The sequence below is a fragment of the Cynocephalus volans genome, chromosome 2 (assembly GCF_027409185.1).
Source record: "Cynocephalus volans isolate mCynVol1 chromosome 2, mCynVol1.pri, whole genome shotgun sequence".
NCBI lineage: Eukaryota > Metazoa > Chordata > Mammalia > Dermoptera > Cynocephalidae > Cynocephalus > Cynocephalus volans.
The window spans coordinates 166,614,491-166,629,459 of NC_084461.1; the positions used below are offsets into that span (position 1 = coordinate 166,614,491).

Sequence of the window (14,969 nt, forward strand, 5' to 3'; positions counted from 1 at the left end):
TTCCTTCTACCTTAGAAATTGTTTCCAGGTAATGGACAGACAGAAGCCCTGCTCAATGGCCATCCCTGTATTCCCCTTGAAACAAGGCTTTATTATGCGCAGAAAAGAGAGGTGGAATGAGGCAGAAAATATACAGCAGTTGTGACTCTCACACATACCCTACGCTGCTATGCTGAAGGCTGTTTCCTCTTACCCACAGTGACAGTGTGTCATTTAATCAAGATGTTAAGAGATCATTTTCATACAAGGCCAGCAGATGTAATTTTCTTTGATGCATGAATAGTTCATCATTTTGCTACTAGATGACAAGGTGATCATAGGGTGACTTTATAACGCAAGTTCACTGTTTGGTATTTTGAGTTCTCAAAATGAAAAAAAAAGATTTATCAAATATAAATATCTTTAAAAAGTAACAAAAGTGCTACATATGTGATCAAGGAAAAAAATTACATTAGTTACTGCCGCTTAAAGTAGATTAAACTTTACAAATATTACCACATCCATTATCAATATGGCTTCCAATTATTAAATAAACTGCCTGTAGCAATATAGCTTTTCACACCTCTACAAGGACAGAATACAGAGAACACCAAAGCAGTCACATCCTGTTGTATCTCACACACCCACAAGATAAGTGGTAAATGTCCCCTGCTTTTTTCTGCTCCTATTTAGGCAAGTGTTTGCATCTCTGATAGTCGGTCAACATAATCCCCCTACAAAGCCCTCTATCGGCCTCTCAGATTGAGGGGGCTTCAGTTAATGGATACAAAGACTGTAATTCTTTCACTCATTTTTGACCTTAGCTCCATCCTTGAAAGACTTTGTTTGGTAGCAGGGAAAGGGAACACGACAGGAGGCAAAGCAGCTTCCTCGATGACCTGCAGAACTTTTGCAGGCAGGCACTGATAACTGCTGCGGAATGTACAGTGGTGCCAAGTGCAGGATTTGGCATCCATCAGACATTCGGCTCATACTCTTTTCCAACGCTCTCAAGCTGGGGTTGTTTCTTATGACTTTTGTTTTTTGTCTTTTTTTTTTTTAATCATGGTCCCAAAGGCAGTATTTTATCTGCTAAGTCACACAGCTTGTGAGAAGAAAGGATATCTGTGTCAGGCATGTTAACATCAACCAAAATCTGAGATGGAGTTTTTCCATTGACATTCTTAGCACAGCACCCAAAGAAGTATAATCTAGCCACAGTGTGACTGTAACGAGGCACGGCTTATTGCAGCTGGAATCGGTTATTCTCATGCTGAGGTGGGGATTCTAGTGTTCCTTTTATGCTGTGGATACTCCCCAAATGGTGTCTGTCAATCCTGTGCCACTACCTCAGCTTGCTCCTATCAGTCTTGGGGAAGAAAGGGGGTAGACTAGTGTTACATGAATCTAAAGGTACCCGAGATTTTATGTGTAGCCTAACATTTGAGAACTGAGGGCTATCTAGATACCTGGAAGCACTTTCTTGGAATGAAAGACAGAGCAGCAAGATGTCCTAGCCTTGGGGGCGGGGGAAGTCTGGTTGGCCGCGGGTTACTAGTTACTGGGAATTAATACTGAGAGTATATGCAAAGGCTGAGGCACCATGCCATCTTCACACAACAAGACCCTAACACTACCCGACACACGAGAAATTGTGAGTTAAACTGTAAGAACACATGGTAAGGACCGAGGAAAGTCCACTAAGGTGCTACATCTAAACTAAGTTAACTAGTCATGGTTAGCCCTCCCTGATCAGTCATCATCCAGGGCCTCTGTCTTGATTTCATTGGCTCCTTGTCGGGCCAATGCCAAGATGGTATGGTTGACTGCTGCCATTTCCACGGCTAATGAGATGGGGTCTTGGTGGTCACTGTGGCTCGTGCTGTCATCCTAGATGTGCAGAAATAAGAAACGGATGTTATTAGTGGAGGAGTGTGATTCTGCAGCTCACAGGAAGGCATGCTGGGGTGAGAGGAGGCCAAACTTCCATGGGAGGAAACAGTGGGGGAGGGTCTCATGACAGAGGAGAGGTGGACTATATTTAAGTAGACACTGAATGGAAATAGGTCCAGAGACTCTCAGTTGGCACTTTTACAATCCAACACATAAAAGGCACTAAACATGTTTTTTCTCGTTGAGAATTTTAATCATTCTATCAGAAAGATTGCTGCTGCTGCTGATCACACCTGTAGCGACTGACATAAAACCAATAATTTGGATTTTTGTGTTTGCAACAAATACAGCACTAATCATTGAAGGTCACAGTAGTGAGCTATTAAATTCCAGATTTCTATTTTTACAAACAGATTATGAGAATTCATGGTATTGCTCTACTGAACTGAGAAAACTAGACAAAACTTAACATGACAGACACAAACACCTTCAAGATAAAAATGAATTTTTGTAAAAAAAAAGAAAAAAAAGTTCTCAATTCCAACAGGACAAAACTGTCACCACTGGAAATGGCTATGGGAGGAAGTTGCAGAGCTCTCCGGGGGAGGCAGCTGTGTCGGGGATTGTGGAGCTCTCATCCTGCACAGCTCAGCGTGTTAAACAAAGCTGCGAAGGAGAAGACTGGCATTGCAGGATGTACTTCAGGCACTGAAGACGTTGTTACGAAGAAGGGGTACGTTTCGCACCTAACACATCTTCAGAGGAACGCTGTATCAAAGAGCTTTGGAAAGGGTAAGATGCTTAGGGAAAAAAGCGTCTGGGATTTGCTGCCCTCCGGGCATCTGTAAAAAAAAGATGGAAACAATCCATATACTGGTTGGCTGAAAAATAAGAGGAATGTTCCCGACTAGAAAGACTTACAGAACATCCTCTGAGTAAAAGGTGGGGCTGTGATCTGGAGTCCTAAAGGGAAAAAGGTAACCCTTGGGAAGTGCGGGCATTATTGCTTCATTCTGATTTTCACAGATTGGTTTCGGAATTTGAAAAGAGATCAGCACAGAATCGCATGCACTCTGGGAGTGTCTGTGTTCAAGCTGCTAAACAGAGGCCAGGGAGGAGGAAGAACATGGAAGACAGTATTTACAAACTGGCCAATGGGTGAGGAAAAGGTGTAGACCTTGCAGGAAAAAGAAATTTTCTTGCTTTGGTCTAGGGGAAGGAACCATATGTTCTCTGCATATTCCAAACAGAAATGAAAGTTAAATCCTATAAAAATTTTAATGCTATGTCAACATACACAAGGGGGGAACAACCCCCACAGTCTTAGTTACTGAATTATTCCATGCAGTGACTACAGTTAAATACGTCTTTTTCCAAGCAATGCAAAATAAATGGGGGCGAGGTGAGAGGACATGCAGGTATTGCACTTATGAGAGGATGCATGTGTCAATGTGCCGGAGAGACTCTGGAAGAACCACTCCTTTGGGCACAAGGGTTCCCACTGTGATGGGGCTGGAGTGGGTAGGGCCTTCCATTGTGCCCTGCAACGGTATGTGTTAGGCATGGGTCACAGCTGCCCGCTGCCCCTAGTACTTCTCGAACACTGAGTGTGTGTGGTGAATGGTGTAACTTGCTTGTTTGGGTCAGATCCTCCTCTCTTCTTCTACCTTCTCTGCTTCTCTGCCTCCCTCTGAACTTCTTCCCTCCTCCTCCTCCCCATTGCGTACTTGCCAAGTATCCTGTTGTATGACAATAAATCCATGGGGGTGAATAACGATTTCTCACAAATTCAACAGGACAACTGAATCTTACCACATTCCTTTCAAATTACATGAAAATCTAACTAGACACATGAGCAGAGTGGAGGGACATTGACTTTTCCCTCCCCCACCCCGTAGAGCCACACCCACAGAACTGAGCTGTCATACTATCCCACCACTTGGTCACTAAGCACCTCTGCCTGGTTGCTCACCTGCTCAGAGTAGTCGTTCCCATCGACATCATCGCTGTTGGAATGGCCTCCTGGACTCTGTACATCTATCCCATGACTCTCCAGGATTGCTGCTTCTTCGAAAAAAGCAAATAGATCCCTAAATTACCGGCTACCTTATCATATATGACTGAAACACTGAATTAATTTTTGTATTGAGGAAATTAGAATATAATTAAACAATAACCTATATTCCTCTGTATTTTGTTTCTTTTAAACTGCAGATGGATGAAATTCAAGTACATGTAGATCACAGGAGGTACACATTTGCCATTCTGGAGTCCCTGCTGCTATGCATATTAAGTTTAAGACATTAACAGGAGGTACTTCATAAATACTTGCTAACTAAATAGCCCTCCTGTCTTAGAGTTCTATAAAGTATTTGAGAATTGTAATGATGAAAAGGAAGTATATTTATAAATGAAATGCAATTTCAGAAGCTCAAGACCAATCCCCCAACCCAATCTCATCAATTCAAATTTCTTCTTTTTTTTTTTTTTTACTATAGTTTTGAATGGGAGGAAAAAAACCCTTTATTTCTTCCTTGTTTAGTTGTATTCATAGTACCTCCTGGGGCAGTTTTAACATTTCCTTTTTTCCCCCTAACTTTATCAAGGTATAAGTGACAAATAAAAATCGTACATATTTATGGTACAATGTGGTTTTGATATGTGCATACATTGTGAAATGATTAAATCAAGAGTTCAAATTTCTTAAATGCTCTTTACCTGTTTTTTACTGTATTCCTTTTCTGTTAAGTCTCTTTCATTCTGATTTTGTTAATCAGGTGTTTCCTACTAAGTCATAGCCCAGTAATAATAAAGGAGCACGGGTTATCACATTTCCTCTCTCAAGATCCTACCAATATCTTTAATGTGTACCACAGGAGTAATCAATTGCTTAGGTGTCATGTCTAATTCTGTATTCTAAAACATTAAGAACAATGGGTTTTATAAGAAAACAATGTCATTATTGTAATAATACAGAAAGTGTAAATAATACTCACTTTGGGTTATTAAAAATACAATGAAGAAAAACATACAGGTCAAAAGTTTTAAGCATTGTTAGGCTTAAAAGTTAGGATCATTCAGACCTGCAGTTTCTAAACTGAAGTCACTCTTAAAATAAACTGATGTCCGTAACTGCGTCACAAGAGAAAGCAGCCTTGCTGATACATTACCGATATTGGCTCTCCTCTTGATCTCCTTCCGTCTGTTAGCAAACCAATTATATACTTTCAGGGAGGTAACTCGTTCCAGATCTGACAGTTTTTTGCCTGTAAATGCATGCAGTAAGTCAGATAATCTATATCTGGAACCCATGAATGAACTAATTTTAAGGAATAACACTTTTCTTTTAAAGTTGCTTTTGATTGCATTAAATGCCAAAATAACAAGTGCAGGGGGGAATTATTTTTTAGCATTACCTAGTACCATGTACACACTCAAATTATTTTTGAATGAATAAACACATAAATGGATACACAAATAGCAACTGATGACAAAATATGCTTCATTTCAAAAGGCCATAAACAATATTAAAGCATTCTACAAAGTCAGTTGGCTTGGGTGCCAGATCAAAGTTTATATGATAGTACGGTGGAGGATCCATTTAATTGGCATCATTCTAGAGGAATAAGTTATTTTTTTAATCAAGCATCCAGATAATAAAAGTCTACTTACACCTTTAAGACCTTATATTAACTAGTTTCCTGCTGTCTTAAGACAGAGGATGTTACACATTTTCTTGAAGGCTAAAGGCCACTACGATCATCCACAACTGTTACTACCGTGGAATACATAGCACAATTCAGGTTGTAATTTAGAATTATCATCATCTTTGCTATCAAATGTAACTTCTTACAGATAACACCATGCTTGCCAATAAGGACCCACCTATATCATTCCCTCCTCTCCTGTCCTTTTCTGTTTTTCAGCTTTTAATCCACAGTGGGTGTAGAAACCAGAAAACAGGTTTGTTAGGGCCTTGATGATATAGGGGTCAAGTACTTAGGGAGAGTTCAAGGTCATGCATGGCTTTAGTGCAGAAACTTTTGGCTTGTGTAAAAGGGAACACAGGTTCTTCTCACTTGAGTGTTTTTGGAGCTGAGTTTCTACAGTATAGATTTCTAGAAGTGTGGCTTCTGGGTATGGGAGAATAAATTACTGTTTGTTATAAAACGCTGATATTTTGTATATAGCCTTTAATATAAAACACTGATATTTTTGTATATAGCCTTTAAACCAATCAAAATAACTGGCCAAATGGAAATCAATCAGATCATCTTAACCGAGAATGGTTTCTGGTAACAAAATCTGTAAAATGTGGAATAATATTTTAACGCGTGGAAGAAAATACATACGAAATATTTAAGCGGTTTTGCTGACTTTCACAGGAACAACAAGACTTCAAAATGGTATTACCCTAAGTTTTTCCCAGCTAAGCAGAAGTCATTCCAATTTGAGAAGGAGCCAACTCCAAAAGGAATTCTTTCCCCCAAAAGGAATACAGAATTACATAATTTACAATCATTGTAAAAGAAAAAAAAACTATCGTAATATTTTTTATCAACAAACTTTCTCAAACTAAAACTATTTTGGCCTGATCCCCATACCCCCCACTACCAAAAAAATAGATAGATAGATAGATTTATCTATATGTCTATAGATACATCTATATATACCAGAATTGATATATGTATGCTAAACTTTTGAAAAAATAAATCTATATATTTTTAAAAAATAGTAATTTCGAGGCCTCACATCTTATGCAGGGTCACTCTCTGAAACCTCTCCGATGTGAGCATTTGATCTGAGTACCATGATAACAAACCTCAGAAGTACTGTTTGAACAGGACAGGGCAGTGACTACTTGCAGAATGACGGTGCAGACTAAGCTGACAGCACTCAGCTGGGATGAGGACTGAGATGTGGCAACGCCAAGTGCTGATGCATACCCGAGGACAGCGCTGCAGAGCTGAGAGTGGCCTGTGCCTTACCTGGCTTCTGTATAACTGCATTGCAAGCATTTGCAATTTCTTCTCTCTTTGCTTCATCTGGATATTGATTCTCATTGAAGTAACTGGAGAGGCAACCAACAAAGATACAAAGTTTTTACTTTTTTTAAAGGGCTCTCCTTAAAACACTAACTCATTGAAAAGTAAGCTTTCCTTTAAGATGTGACATTCGACAGTCTAGTCCAGGTTGTCCAGGAAAATTTTCTGCAAGGATAGAAATGGCCTCTTCTAACAGTGGCCGCTACACACACATAGTTATTGAGCACCTGAAATGAGGCTGATGTAAGGAATGGAATCCTAATTTTATTTAACTAAATTTAAACAGCTACATGTGACTGGTGGCCATTGTATGGGATAGCACAGGTCTACAAACTGCTGTGCTTCATTAAAAGATGCCATTGATATAAAAAGTTATTTTTGATATGTATGACTAAATTCACATACTTACGTTATTGAGGAACTGGTGACAATATGACTTTTTCTTGGTTATATTGTTTGTGGTAACAAAAATTGGAAATCACCCAATTGTCCATCAAAAGGAGAATGGCAGAGCAAATTGTGCGACATCTATATTTATACACAGCTATTTAAAAATGACCAGGAAAAAAATAAGTTAGAGCTCTGTCCACTGACCTGGAGGGATGTTTATGACACGCTCCTAAATGAAAAAAACAATCTGCACAATGATATGCATATGAAAATCCCATTATAGAATTAAAAAATTCCTGTCCGTGTGTACTAAGTTTGCATGAATGAAAGCTGGAAGAGTACATGTCAGGCTGTAAATACTGATTACTCATCGTGGGGGAAAGGGCTTAGTGTGAGGAGATTTAAATATTTTATTTTTCTTTGCATTTTTCATATGTGATAAAAGTATATACTGCATTATTTTGCACAGTAGAACTTTAAAAAGTTAGGTTTGCTGAACCCATCCTTAGAATGATCAGACCTGTGAGACTGTGGGAATAGAATGCTTATTAGTGCTACTTTCTCTGTCATCTATGAGTTTAGAAAAAAAAAAAAAAAAAAGAATTTTCACACTAGAATCTAGAAACTTAACATCAGGAAACGATCCTTTGTCAAATTCCAGTACCCACTGTTTCTTCAGGGGCTTCCCCCACCCTATAACCCAGCCTCTCCTGTCCCCTCACCAGTCCTGTTCGCACTGGTGCAAATGCCCTCCTTCTATGAATAAGTGCTGGAGGGAGACAGGCCCCACACGCCTGCCAATGCCCCCTCCTCTCGCCAGCCTTCTCCTCCAGAGCGCAGGCCCTTGCTGCAGTCCCACCTTGCTGTGGTCGCCCACATCTCACCACCTCTTCTTTACTGAAATGTAAGTCATGGAACTGTACCCTCTCTCCATGTCGACAACCACCCTCCAACCATGACCTCCTGCTTTAGCCCACGGTTTGAGCCTCTCCTCCTGCGTGATCTCCTGCTATTATTTGGGGGGCTCCAGGTTCTTCCTGAAGGTTTCTCCCAGTCACAAGCCTCGTAACTGCCCTGCTTCCTCATTTCTGATGGCCTCTCTTTGCTCCACTTCTGCTGTTTTCTTGGGCAAGACACTGTGAATTAGCTCATGTACCAGCAACACAGGCACCACTTGGAAGCTTGTTAGAAAGACAGAATCTCAGACCTCACCTCAGACTTACTAAATCAGAATCTGAAATTTAACAATATTCTCCAGCTGAATGCACAGTAATCTGAAATGTACTAGATTAGTTCATTCACTCAAAAGAGCACAACAAAAAGCAGACATAAGCACCTAACATGTGCTTAGCATCGTGAGTAAAGAATAGAATTAGACAGTTTCTGACTTCAAGGAAGTCACAATCTACTGGAGAAAGAAATATAAATGAATATCCTGTGGTAAAATGCCACAGGACGCATGGACAGAGTATAAGGGAGCACAGATGAAGGTATGCTCAATGTTGCTGGCAGGAGCCAGGCAAGATGTCGAAGAGGACCCACCTGAACTGGGTCTTGAGGATGGGCAGGTGGCTACAACGCAGAGAAGAGGAGGAAGAGCATTTCATACAAAAGAGAATAGCATGCCTCAAGGCAAAAAGGTAGATAAAAGCCTTGAGGACCCTGCGCACAGAGAAGAGTTGGGTGTGGTTAGAACATGGGGTTCACACAAAGAGATGACAGGAAGGTAGGATGGGGCCAGCTTGTGATGAGCCCTGTCCTGTAAGAAGAAAGACTTTATCGTGAAATGCATGGGGTAGCCTGGCAGCCATACAGAGATATACTCCCATCTGTGCTTTAGAAAGAACACAAGCCTCATCCCTCAGAATTCCACCTCTATGATCTTAAATTTTGAAATTCCCAAATCAACTTTCTTACTTACTCCTCTTCAAAAGATTTGTTCTTCACCTTCTTTATAGTTTCCAATCATTAACACCCTGTCTCCCACCAATTAAAAAAAAAAAAAATCTCCATTTATCCATCATTCCTCTTCTGAATTCACCTCTCATTTCTTACCCTGAACTCCACAGCAAGCCAAACGAACGCTATCCCTTAGGAGAAACTTAGATTATTTGGCTTTTCTGTCCTTCTGCTGTACCTGTCCGGCCAGTCTCCCACCCTTTGTTCTCTTCCATCCTTCTCTCCAGGTAACAAGTGCTCCTGGACAAGTCATAAAATAGTGCCAGCTAGTTTCTTTAATAATCCATGCTTTGCAACGTTAACTGGGCTCCTCATTTCTTTTTTCTTTTTTTATTGAAACATAATTGATTATACATATCTGTGGGTTACAGCATTGAATATCAATACCTGTGTGCAATATGTAATGCCCCCAAATCAGGATAATTAGTACATTCAACATTACACAATGTAATCATTTTTTTGTTGGGCCCCCTCATTTCTGATGGCAATTGTTTTAGTCCTGTCTAACCAATCGTCTTTCATGCCCCACTTACCTGAAACCATTTCACTCTTAAGTCCCGAGTTCTCAAACCCACCACTGTCACTCTTTCTGCAGATGACCTTGCCTTCTCTTTTCCCAGATGGAGGTTACTCAATATGAGTTTGCTAAATATGTCAGCCTCTCAGCTTCTAAACTTCTCTGGGCCAGTACTCACTCATTTCTTTAACTCGAGGCAGGGGAAGACGCACGCCTTCACCTCCTCTTCAAGGCTAACTTCTCCACTTTGTCTTTGATTTCACCCCCTCTTTCATTTCTTAACTCTCTTTCTTGCACATCCCATCTCTTCCCTGTGCCCATGCAATGACCTTATATCACTGATTTTATGATGCACATTTCTTCATTATTGTGATCTCCAAAATCATAATGTATTTAATAATTGGTGTAGTCTTAAAATTAATTGGGGTGTTTTTCCTCCCCTACTGGCAGCTAAAATCAGGTGTGTCTAACAATCAAGGCCTCCTAAGAGTTGATGGAACATGGTAGCTGCTAAGACCTACAGGTCCCATTTGAGTAAGAGCTCTAAGGCCAGTACACCTCATGATAACTCTTCATCCAAATGCCTGCAAAGCCTGTGACTGACACTCTACCCCCTCCAATGTCTGATTGATGTTCCTAAGGCACATCTCTAGGCAGCCACTATCCTGCTCAAAAATTTTCAAAGGTTAATCATAAAGGTGTTCATTCTTCCCGGAAACCACCTTTGCATCTCTATTGGCTGCCACTCCTGTGCGAGCATGCAACAGTCTGGAAAAATGGAATCACCTTGTGAACTCCTCGCATCTCTGTGCCTTTCTCCGAAGCACATCTGCTTTTTGCCTCCCTCCCCCCACAATGCAAATCTTGTCTATCTGTCAGGGTATAGCTCAATTATCACCTCTTGGCCAATCAAAAGTGTTTTTTGTTTACCCTATGAATCCCACAGCACTTCCTCTCTTGCTCTCTCCACCTCTTTCACCTTTATAGTTATCACCTACATCTCTCTCCTACTGCACTGAAAACCACCTGAGGCCAGGTTGTAAGTTAGATTCATCTTCACAGGCACTCCTCAATGATGACAGTGTTGACAAGTCAATAATGATGAAGTCACCACCCACCCAGTGTGGGGGCCTCCAAAAGAAATTGGTATCACAGTACATGAACTGTTGACAACAAGGTGTACAGAGGTACAGCAATGCAGGCCTCGAAGGATACATAACAAAGTGTTAGAAAAGATTACCTCTGGGGAGTGAGAATGCTGGGGTGGGGAAAATAGGGAAATGTTGGTGGCAGTTAAGATTGATCTTCACATTCCGCTTTATATGTTTCTCTGCTGAATTTCTGAAATGAACATATGCTATTTCCATAAGTTTCTTTTACTAATAGAACTTTGGGGAAACACTGAAATAATTAAGAACTAGTTTAATTATTAATACAACTCTGTAAACAATTTATGTTTGGAAAGTGCATTTGGATCACCCAGAAAATATTAGGATTGTGACTGCTGTTCTAGTGACTAACAGAACAAAGGCATACTATTTTTGGAAGCTAAATTAGAATTTTCAATTACTCATGGTATATAAGATTTTTTGTACTGAGTTAAAAAGTTTTAAAATTAATTGTTAATCTGTATCTTTAGGACCTAACTATATAAAATAAAAACCAGAATAAAAAAAAATCAGTAACTTTTTCTAAATCAAAGCCTCAAGAAAATAAGAGTTCATTCAATATAGTTTTAAATCTCTAAGCCTGGCAACTAATTAACCCTTTCTTCTGTTAAAGACCTATTATTTTTATAATTAAGAAATGTAGCCCTATTGAAAATATTAATTTCATTAAAATGTGCAGGTAGAGCTGGAGATGTGTACAAAGGACTGTAAGCATCACTTTCTTCTTTTTCTATTTCAGTAATATTCCAACATTTAAAAATATTGATTCAAGATACATAGTATAATCTAAACTGATAAAATGACATATTTAAGATACCTCATGGTAAATAAGTTTAAAATGTAATCACTAAAATTTTTCATTGCAAAGCTCTTAAAACGTTTTTGTTGGGATAGACACACAATATTGATATAAATGGAAGGGTTCTTAAGAAAAATAAAGGCAGGCCAGGAAGTAAAATAGTCAACAAATATGTATTACCTGACTATGAATAAGGTGCTACAGGAGTCTATTTAAGTTCAAATTATGGGCCCTTAAGAATCTATGGTTCAGTTGAGGAGGAAGATATGAAAAAGTTAATTAACAAAAGGAGCCAAGGCTGGCTGGTTAGCTCAGGTGGCTAGAGGGCAGCCTTGTAACATCAAGGTCACACGTTCAGATCCTGTGCCAGCCAGCCACCCAAACAAACAAACAAATAAAGGAGTCAAAACAGCAACAGCTGTGACAAACCAGAATGCATCTAGCTGCAAATTAAGTATATAAACAATATGTTAAATAAATCCAAAACAGAGAGCTATCCAATGGACTGGACTGATGTGGGAAAGGTCATTGAATTGGGCAGGCTTCAGAGGGACAGGCCTCAGGCACTGGGGAGAACAGGGCGAAGAAAGAGAAGAGACAAAAACACAAAAGCATAACCCTGAGATGTACTTGGAAATGGAAGGCAGCTAGTGATGCAATCTGATTAAACTTACAGGGGTACACATAGGGTGAGCATACATTCTGGTTTGCCTGGGATAGTGCCGTTATTTTTGATTATTAACAAAACTTCTCTCACTCCCCCAAGTACCCTGTTTTGAACAATAAATTATATGGTCACCCGGAGGCCACATCATATTACTGACACCTGAATTTAATATCAACTAAAATCCCCTGAGTCCTTTTCACATGTGCTCTGTGAAAGAGATTATGGTAATTGCTCAGAGAAAAAGAAGCATCAAAGAGGAAGATAATTATAGTTTGTACCTAACTACTCACAAAGGAAGGTATCTAGGCCCAAGGAATCTGCTTGGTGCATAAGAGACACTCAATAAGTATCTGTTTGATCAACAGACAGTTGAATAAACAGCTACATTAAGGAATAAATGAATGAAAGAAGAAAACAAAGGTAAAAATATAGAAAACAGTGGTTTTAGTTAAGGCTTTTGGTGAAACTCAGAATATCCCTTTCAAGAAAAAGACAGTTAGGATCTAACCATATTATGTAATATCTTCTCCAGGTACCTTCAGTGGTTTTAGCCTAAGATAAGGCTGAATACAATTACGTTATATAGTGTTTATTTTTGAACTATATATAACCATGGACTATCAATGAAGTTGTGAAATAGGTCTAACAATTTTGCTTCTGGACATAATTAATCATTCATTTAATCACCCGAAAATGTGGAGTCCTTGTTTAAACCAGGAAATTGGCTAAATGATGGCAAAGAGGAACTAGATAAACTTCCCAGTGTAGTCACTAGGAGATACAGGTAAGCAAAGAAACATTATAAAGCGGTATAAGAGGAACTACATTAGTTGTATGAATTCAGCACTTGGGTAACAGAGAGGAGTTGATACTTGTGCAGGGTCTTAAAGAAAGAGCAAGGGTTCTCAGGGCAAAGAGGGCGGACACAATGAAATAATGCGAGGCAGAGGACACAACATTTATAAAGGAAGGGAGTCATGAAAGAGCTTAAAATAATCTGAAAATGAGGAGAAGTTCAGTGTGGCTTGAGTGTAGGGTATGTGAGATGGGGTAGTTGGAGATCAAACTGGAGAAAAAAGGTTGGCTCTAGATTTTAAAGGGCATGCAGTTAAGTTTTGAGGCAACTGAGAACCATGGCTTAAAGCAGAGGTATTCTATGATCAGATTTGTTTTTGTAGCATCTCTGGTGATACTAGAGGCAGAAGACAGAGGAGAGGGCCTGAAGTAGGGTGAGGCCTGGAGATAAAGAAGAAAGGTAAGATTCAAGAGACACTTCGGAATGGTAATAAAACACATTTAAGACAGCCCTGGGAACAACATTCAATATTTATTATTCACCGTCTAGCATTTTAACCTTTAGATTATTTTAAAGAAATAGATATTTCTACCATTAGCAGACAGATAAACTGTAGGAGAACTTGGCTATTAAGACTCTAAAAGGGACCTCTTTCTGTAGTGAAACTCTGTAGTTCAAAACATACATCTGTTCCATATAAGAATGTTCATAGCCCTAAACATTTTCTAAAAGAAAAAAGGGGGAAAATGTAAATAGAAATCTACAGGTAGCCATAAAAAAGTGATAAAATAAATCCTAAGGGCACTACGCTTTTATAGACAAAGGACACTGTCAGCTGAGTGATCAGTGAATTTCTTCAGAGAGAGAAACCAAATGATCATTTTACCAGACAATGACGGCAAAGAATTAAAATGAAAAGTGGAAAAATAATTTACATGCGATGAGAAACCATAAACTAGTAACAAATGGAAATGTCCTTGAAGCACTTTCATTTCAGTAACACTGAGGTCTGTAAGAAGTGCAGCCAGAGAATTCCTCCTTTGTGTCATGCTGAGCATATAGAAAAGATGAAGACTGACTTTTTACATGGGAGATAATGCCACATAAATGAATATTTTCTTCTGTGCCTTTTTGTGAACTATCTCTGCTGAAGAGAGATTTAAACTTCACCATTTTAGTTATTCAGAATAAGGTTTCAGAACTGCCAGACATTTCCCACTACCTACAATTCAGTGTGTATTTCTTCATCACTAAAATTACTGGGCAGTGAGCAGCAGGAAGGCCTGCTTTTGGAAGATCACTCTTTCAGAAGAAAAAAAGAGGACAACATTAACCTAATATATTTTGGAACCTACTTGTCCCATCTTCTATCTGAGAACATCTGTGTGCTAAATGATCTTTAGCAACAAACAAAACAATTAAAATTTTTATTTTCTTGTTTTTTGTTTGTTTTTAAACATCAGGGTGAAGGCAGAGATCAAAGAAATGGGAAAATCTTCTCTAAGGAGAGCAACTACCTTTTGCCAATCCACAAAAGCCTAAGGAACGCCCTCAGTTTACTTACAGACCACAACAGTGATATTCAGTCTTTTATCCAAAGATGCCACAGCCCTCTACTACTACTTATACCTTAAAATACCCCTCTGAAAGAATCAGGGGCCAGAAAAAAAGAAGAGTGGCAGAGCTAGAAATCAGCTATGCACATGACTCTTCATCATTCAATCTGTACTTTAGGATGAATAGGGAACTTGAAGA

General features: G+C 39.3%; 1 protein-coding gene across 8 annotated transcripts in view; it reads right to left on the reverse strand.

Annotated features, from left to right (window-relative positions):
* Nucleotides 1-259: 259 nt before the first annotated feature.
* HMBOX1 (homeobox containing 1) overlaps nt 260-14,969 on the reverse strand; it is a 196,970-nt gene continuing 182,260 nt past the window's right edge. For 2 of the 8 annotated variants that reach the window (XM_063088031.1, XM_063088032.1), the window contains exons 7-11: nt 6,861-6,943; nt 5,043-5,138; nt 3,845-3,939; nt 3,540-3,611; nt 260-1,869 (exon numbers count right to left, since the gene is read on the reverse strand). In XM_063088031.1, coding sequence (XP_062944101.1) covers nt 1,732-1,869; nt 3,540-3,611; nt 3,845-3,939; nt 5,043-5,138; nt 6,861-6,943 — 484 coding nt within the window. In that variant the 3' untranslated portion in view covers nt 260-1,731. Of the gene's footprint in view, nt 1,870-2,166; nt 2,715-3,539; nt 3,612-3,844; nt 3,940-5,042; nt 5,139-6,860; nt 6,944-14,969 lie in introns of those variants that run through there. The other 6 variants (XM_063088034.1, XM_063088033.1, XM_063088037.1 and 3 more) reach the window with 6 other exon arrangements.